General features: G+C 42.7%; 1 protein-coding gene across 1 annotated transcript; it reads left to right on the top strand.

Annotated features, from left to right (window-relative positions):
- Positions 1–881: 881 nt before the first annotated feature.
- LOC114635940 (protoheme IX farnesyltransferase, mitochondrial-like) lies at positions 882–2262 on the top strand. The gene is given in 3 exon segments (XM_028784290.1): positions 882–1280; positions 1283–2183; positions 2186–2262. Coding segments are annotated over 3 exon segments (1305 nt in total). The 5' UTR covers positions 882–953.
- The last annotated feature ends 6079 nt before the right edge of the window (positions 2263–8341 follow it).

The raw sequence follows: 8341 nt of genomic DNA, 5'->3' as shown, positions 1-8341 counted from the left end.
AAATAACTGTCTCTGAGTTTCCCCTCATCTCCTATATTTCACAGGATACTCACCATTGCCTTTGAGGAACCATTCAAGATAAGTTCCCAGTGATTCTGGATTCTTCCCAAGGTTTGACTTATCCAAGAAAAAGTAACTAGAAACAAGAACATCTCTGGGATTTCTGATGAGATAGATCACCTTAAATGGAAAAAAAATGTAAATGAAGGTCAGTAGTCATTCTCCAACATTTAGCCAGCATAATTTACATGAAATGACAGTCAAATATGCAAAGGTTTCTAAAACCATTTATTATTTTTATTTGGACAAATATATACCCAAGTGAAAAAAACTATACTCATAATTCCCATTTTCTAATTTTATTTATTTTGTAAAAGTGGAACAGAAAGATGTCTAGTTCATTTATAGTGTAAAAAAACAAAAAAATGCAAACCAGGCTGATTTGACAGTTGTAAAGATCACAATAAAAATTGGTTATCCAAAATCAAATGCCCAGCCCTTAAAATATACATACAAGTAACATTGTACTGACTGAGTAGTTTGTAATTAATTATTTCAGAATATATAGTTTTATTTAAGAATATATTGATTACTTATTTATTTAGGAATATATATTATGTATCTATAAGAAACATGCAAGCCGGGTGATGGTGGCGCACGCCTTTAATCCCAGCACTTGGGAGGCAGAGGCAGGCAGATTTCTGAGTTTGAGATGGATTTCTGAGTTTGAGGCCAGCCTGGTCTACAAAGTGAGTTCCAGGACAGCCCAGGCTATACAGAGAAACCCTGTCTCGAAAAAAACCAAAAAAAAAAAAAAAAAAAAAAACGAAAAAAGAAACATGTAGATAAATCTATATAAGAATATATACCTGAGGGCTAGCAAGATGGCGGCGCTCAGGAGCCGGTGAAGTGAGAGGACGCTGGGATCCTAGGGACTGCTGCACCAGTGCGTTATGGCCGCGTCCCCGCACACTATTTCCTCGAGCCTCCTCACAGGCTCAGTAGGAGGATGTGTGTGGTATTTAGAGAGAAGAGCTATACAGGGGTTGCCACACAGGGTCACACATCTGTTCAGGAATGTCAATAATCAGTGGGTCACGGTCCAGCACTTGAGTTTCCTCAAGCGCATGTATGTCACACAGCTGCACAGGGGCCTTAGCCAGCAAGTCAAACCAAAGCCAGAGCCACCGGCTTCTCCTTTCCTTGAACACACCTCTTCAGGGCAGGCTAGAGCAGGAGTGGATGATCTGCCATCTTTCCTAGCACCTAGTCTGCCTCTGTCTCCCAAAAGCCAGATGAGGAATTGGTGGAGCTGGAGACGACCTCCATAGTGGACCATTCCCTTGATATAGCCAAAGAGAAAAAGGAAGAAAGGCAGTGGAAAGAGATGAAGCTTCACACTGACGATCTGCCTGGCATTTTGGCCCGGCTGTCCAAGATCAAACTCACAGCTCTTGTGGTAACCACCACTTCAGCAGGCTTCGCACTGGCTCCAGGCCCTTTCGACTGGTCCTGCTTCCTGCTTACATCCTTTGGAACTGGTCTTGCATCCTGTGCTACCAACTCCATAAATCAGTTTTTTGAGGTGCCATTTGACTCAACCATGAGTAGAACAAAGAACAGGCCTCTGGTTCGCGGACAGATAAGCCCATTGCTAGCTGTGTCTTTTGCCACCTGTTGTCCTGTGCCAGGAGTGGCCCTTCTGACCTGGGGAGTGAACCCACTCACAGGGGCCTTGGGGGCCTTCAACATTTTCCTGTATACCTGTTGTTACACATCACTGAAGAGGATTAGCATCACCAATACCTGGGTTGGAGATGTGGTGGGAGTCATTCCTCCTGTCATGGGCTGGACGGCCGCCACTGGAAGCCTTGATGCTGGAGCGCTTCTTCTGGGAGGGATCCTCTACTCCTGGCAGTTCCCCCACTTCAGTGCCCTGAGCTGGGGCCTCCATGAAGACTACTCCCGAGGAGGCTACTGCATGATGTCCATCACCCACCCAGCCCTCTGCCGGCGGGTGGCACTGCGCCACTGCCTGGCCCTGATTGCTCTGTCAACTGCTGCCCCTGTCTTGGACATCACCATGTGGGTCTTCCCTGTCATCTCCCTCCCCATCAACCTGTACATTTCCTACCTCGGCTTGCACTTCTATGTGGACGCAGACCGCAGGAGCTCAAGGAAACTCTGCTGCTGCTGCTGCTCATGCTCACCTTTAAGCAGCGGCCTGGCCAGGAGGGGGACAAGGGAGAGGCTCCAAGCTGAAAGCTAGCCACTCTGTGGGGAACACGAGAGCAGACACCAGACATGTACAGCACTGCCCTGGGCCAGCAGGAAGCGGATTTTGGTGAATCTGGCAAAAGGAGAATTGCTGGTGGCAGATCATTTGGTGCTGTGTTGTCACTTACAGTCCTTTTAATGTTAATATCCAACTTGCTTTCCAAATGAGAAAGGGACTAGCAGACAGGGTCAGTACAAAAAAAAAGGAGTATTTCTTCTCCTTGAAGGTCTTTATGCATCTTTCCCTCCAGCCCTGTGTTCTCTCACCACGTGATGTACATCCTCCTCCCCCATCCCCATCCCAGCCCCCGACACACACACACACACACACACACACACACACACACACACACACACACTCACACTCACCACCTGGAGGCCACCGTGGTCATTGCTCAAACAGGCAAGTGCTTGTGACTCTAGTTTCACATCCTGAAACTCCCACACACTGCCTTAGAAGAATGTATACTGTGGCTGCAGCACCCCTTGTCTGCCAGGGAGATGGGGCCTCACTAGCTTTCTCTACCCCAGCAGTGTTCTCAACCGCATATTCCCTCAAATAACACAACACCCAGCTTGGACTACTCACTGGGAATGAGGATTCCAAAAGGTTGCCTGCAGAATCCCAGGCTGCACTGGCAGCACACACCATCACTTTCAGTCTCACCCCATACCAGGACTTCAGAAACCCCAGGAAACACACCGCGTGTTCGTCATTCTCTCAGGCATGGTCTGAGCATTTCTTTTTGGAAGGGCGTCCCTCAGCATAATCCAAGAGAGAGGGTGAACTCAGCAGCCCTTTTGTGCCCACTTATCCCTTTCATGCAAACCACATTTCCACACTGCTGCCTCCTGAGTCCAGAAGTTGGCCTCTGTGCCCAGTGGTGTTCAGAGAAGGCCAGCCGGCCTCCTAGTGTCCATGGGTCCAGTTCTGGGACTTCATGGTCTCTGATAACAAAATGCAGGTACCTCTTCAGGCTGTTGTATACTCCCCCAGGTCCACAGAGAGGAATGTTGCCTTAAAACTGTGGAGCTTGCAGTGTTTGAGTTCCTTGATTTCCCGGGATGCTGTGTCCTGTCGGGATTCCCTCAAGGGGTTTAAGCCACGTGAAAAACTGTTCTTGAATGTGGACTGTTCTCTCAAAATGTGGAAGGAAGGCTTGAGCTGTGGCCCAAAGGAAGAGCACTTACTTAGCTCTGGGCTCAGGGTTTGAACTCAAGCACCACATGGAAGGGGGAGGGGGACGGGATGGTGTCTAGAGTGCCTGCAGACAGGGGCCTGGTACCTCTCTCTACCTGTTGTGACATTCCCTCCTGGCTGCGTCCTGTAGGGACAGGCAATGGGGTTGTGTGCAAAGGGCATCCAGGACTTGTTGCAGCTTTTAAATCTGTAAAGTGTGTTGATTTTCCTCCTCCTGCAATAAAACAGTTAAAAACAGGAAAAAAAAGAAGAATATATACCTGATACTACTTAACTATAAATACTAAAAGACAAGTAAGCCCAAATAACAAAGGAAGTCCATAACTAACAAAATTAAAAAGACAGATAAAATTCTCAAGTACAAACTTAAATAGAAGATTGTCAAAATTTAACCATGCATAGGAATGAACATTCAAAACAGGCAAGAAGATGCAAAAAAAACAGACCAAGTTCAAGCATAACACAGAAAGAGTTGCTTCTATTTACTTGCTTTTCCTAGGTTACAGCTTTCCCACACAGTAAGACTGGTCTGTATGTACATGAGTATGCAAACGGTGACATACAAGTCGTACTGGGGTTGTTCCTAAGGTGTGAACTCTCAATTCTGAACACCTATGCTCCAAATACAAGGGCACCTACGTACATAAAAGAAACTTTACTAAAGCTCAAAACACACATTGCACCTCACACAATAATAGTAAGGGATTTCAACACTGCACTCTCAGCAATGGAAAGATCATGGAAACAGAAAATAAACAGAGACACTTTGAAATTAACAGAAGTTATGAACCAAATGGACTTAACAGATATCTGTAGAACATTTCATCCTAAAACAAAAGAATATACCTTTTTCTCAGCACTTCATGGTACCTTCTCCAAAATACACCATATAATTGGTCACAAAACAGGCCTCTACAGATACAAAAAGATTGAAATAATCTTTTCATCTTATCAGATCACCACGGACTAAGGCTGGTCTTTAATAATGACAAAACTAATGGAAAACCCACATGCACATGGAAACTGAACAACTCTCTACTCAATGATGACTTGGTAAAGGAAGAAATAAAGAAAGAAATTAAAGACTTTTTAGAATTTAATGAAAATGAGGACATATCATACCAAAACTTGTGGGACGCCATAAAGACAGTGCTAAGAGGAAAACTCATAGCTCTAAGTGTCCACAAAAAGAAACTGGAGAGAGCATACACTAACAACTTGACAGCACAACTAAAAGCTCTAGAACGAAAAGAAGCAAATACACCCAAGAGGAGTAGAAGGCAGGAAATAATCAAACTCAGGGCTGGAATCAACCAAATAGAAACAGAAAGAATAATACAAAATATCAATAAAACCAGGAGCTGGTTCTTTGAGAAAATCAACAAGATAGATAAACCCTTAGCCAGATTAACCAGAGGACACAGAGACAGTATTCAAATTAATAAAATCAGAACTGAAAAGGGAGACATAAAAACAGAAACTGAAGAAATTTAAAAAAGTCATTAGATCCTACTACAAAGGCCTATACTCAACAAAACTGGAAAACCTGGATGAAATGGACTACTTACTAGTCAGATACCAGGAACCAAAGTTAAATCAGTAGCAGATAAACCATATAAACAGTCCCATAACCCCTAAGGAAATAGCAGCAGTCATTAAAAGTCTCCCCACCAAAAAAAGTCCAGGACCAGATGGTTTTAGTGCAGAATACTGTCAGACCTGCAAGGCAGATCTAATACCAATGCTCTTCAAACTATTTCACAAAACAGAAACAGAAAGAACACTACCCAATTCATTCTATGAAGCTACAATTACACTCATACCCAAACCTCACAAAGACCCAACAAAGAAAGAGAACTTCAGACCAATCTCCCTTATGAACATCGATGCAAAAATACTCAATAAAATTCTAGCAAACCAAATCAAAGAACACATCAAAACAATCATCCATCATGATCAAGCAGGCTTTTTTCCAGGAATGCAGGGATGGTTCAATATTCGGAAATCCATCAATGTAATCTACTATATAAACAAACTCAAAGAAAAAAACTACATGATCATCTCACTAGATGCTGAGAAAGCATTTGATAAAATTCAACATCCTTTCATAGTAAAAGCCTTGGAAGGATCAATAATTCAAGACCCATACCTAAACATAATAAAAGCAATTTACAGCAAACAAGTAGCCAACATCAAACTAAATATAGAGAAACTTGAAGCAATCCCACTAAGATCAGGGACTAGACAAGGCTGCCCACTCTCCCCCTACCTATTCAATATAGTACTGGAAGTCCTAGCCAGAGCAATTAGACAACAAAAAGAAGTCAAAGGGATACGAATAGGACGGGAAGAAGTCAAAATATCACTAGTTGCTGATGATATGATAGTATACTTAAGTGACCCCAAAATTTCCACCAGAGAACTCCTAAACCTGATAAACAACTTCATCAAAGAGGCTGGTTATAAAATCAACTCAAACAAATCAGTAGCCTTCCTCTACGTGAAAAATAAACAGGCTGAAAAAGAAATTAGGGAAATGACACCCTTCGCAGTAGTCACAAATAATATAAAATACCTTGGTGTGAATCTAACCAAGCAAGTGAAAGATCTGTATGACAAGAACTTCAAGTCCCTGAAGAAAGAAATCAAAGAAGATCTCAGAAGATGGAAAGATCTCCCATGCTCATGGATTGGCAGGATTAATATAATAAAAATGGCCATCTTGCCAAAAGCAATCTATAAATTCAATGTAATTCCCACTAAAACCCCAACTCAATTCTTCACAGGGTTAGAAAAGGAAATTGTCAAATTCATTTGGAATAACAAAAAACCCAGGATAGTGAAAACTATTCTCAATAATAAACGAACTTCTGGAGGAATCACAGTCCCCGACTTCAAGCTGTGCTACAGAGCAATAGTGATTAAAAACTACCTGGTATTGGTACAGAGACAGGCAGGAAGATCAATGGAATAGAATTGAAGACCCAGAAATGAATCCACACTCCTATGGTCACTTGATCTTTGACAAAGGAGCTAAAACTGTCCAGTGGAAAAAGGACAGCATTTTCAACAAATGGTGCTGGTTCAACTGGAGAACAACATGTAGAAGAATGCAAATTGATCCATTCTTATCTCCTTGTACAAAGCTGAAGTCTAAATGGATAAAGGACCTCCACATGAAACCAGATACACTGAAACTAATAGAAGTGAAGGTGGGGAAGAGCCTTGAATACTTGGGCACAGGGGAAAAGTTCCTGAACAGAACACCAATGGCATATGCTCTAAGATCAAGAATTGACAAATGGGACTTCATAAAACTGCGAAGTTTCTGTAAGGCAAAGGACACTGTCAATAGGGAAAACGACAACCAACAAATTGGAAAAAGATCTTTACCAATCCTATGTCTGATAGAGGGCTAATATCCAATATATACAAATAACTCAAGAAATTAGACTCCAGACAACCAAATAACCCTATTTAAAAATGGGGTATAGACCATAGCAAAGAATTTTCAACTGAAGAAACTCGAAAGGCTGAGAAGCACCTAAAGAAATGTTCAGTATCCTTAGTTATCAGGGAAATGCAAAACAAAACAACTCTGAGAATCCATCTCACACCAGTCAGAATGGTTAAGATTAAAAACTCAGGTGATAGTAGATGCTGGCAAGGGTGTGGAGAAAGTGGAGTTCTCCTCCATTGTTGGGAGGATTGCAAGATGGTGCAACCACTTTGGAAATAAGTCTGGCGGCTCCTCAGAAAATTGGACATAGCATTATCTGAGGATCCAGCTATACCACTCCTAGGCATATACCCAGAAGATGCTCGAACGTATAGCAAAGACATATGCCCAACTATGTTCATAGCAGCCTTATTTATAATAGCCAGGAGCTGGAAAGAACCCAGATGTCATTCAACTGAGAAATGGATACAAAAATTGTGGTACATTTATACAATGGATTATTACTCAGTTATTAAAAACAATGAATATGAGATATTCTTAGGTAAATGGATGGAACTAGAAAATATCATCCTGAGTGAGGTAAGCCAATCACAAAAGAACACACATGGTATTCACTCACTGTTTATTGGATATTAGCCCAGAAACTTGAAATACCCAAGATTCAACTCACAGGCCACATCAAGCTCATGAAGAAGGAAGACCAAGTGGGGGTGCTTCGGTCCTTCTTAGAAGGAGCAACAAAACACTCAAGAGAGCCAATATGGAGACAAAGTGTAGAACAGAAACTGAAGGAGGGGCTGAAGACCATTCCACCTGAGTATCCATTCCATGTGCCATTACCAAAGGTAGATGCTGATGTGGAAGTCAGGAAGTGCATGCTGATAAGAGCCTAATATAGATGTCTCCTCAGGAGTCTGCAAGAGTCTGACATATTCAGAGGCAGATGCTCACAGCTACCCAACGAACTGATCATTGGGATCTCAATGGAGGAGTTAGAATGAAGAATGTTGGAGATGAAATGGTTTGCGGCCCCATGAGGAAAGCAACAATACCAAGCATCCAGAGCTCCTATGGTCTAAACCACCAGCCAGGGAGCACTTAGGTAGGGATCCATGGCTTCAGCTGTATATGTAAGTGTGGAGGGCCCTGCTGGGCATAGATGGGAGAAGAGATCCTTGGTCTCATGAAGGCTGGACACCCCAAGGGGTGGGAATTTGAGGGTAGGAAGGTGGGATTGGGGGGAAGGGTAGGTAGGGGTACATCCCCAGAGAAGCAGGAGAAGGGGTGAGGGGATAGGGAGTTCCTGGGTGTATGGGGGATGGGGTAAGGGGATAAAATATGAAATGTGAATAAAACATCCAATAAAAAAGAATATATATATGTATATATGTTTATATATATAT

Source organism: Grammomys surdaster, unplaced genomic scaffold (assembly GCF_004785775.1).
Source record: "Grammomys surdaster isolate TR1022 unplaced genomic scaffold, NIH_TR_1.0 120108, whole genome shotgun sequence".
NCBI classification, from domain to species: domain Eukaryota; kingdom Metazoa; phylum Chordata; class Mammalia; order Rodentia; family Muridae; genus Grammomys; species Grammomys surdaster.
This window is presented reverse-complemented; position numbering and strand designations above follow the sequence as displayed.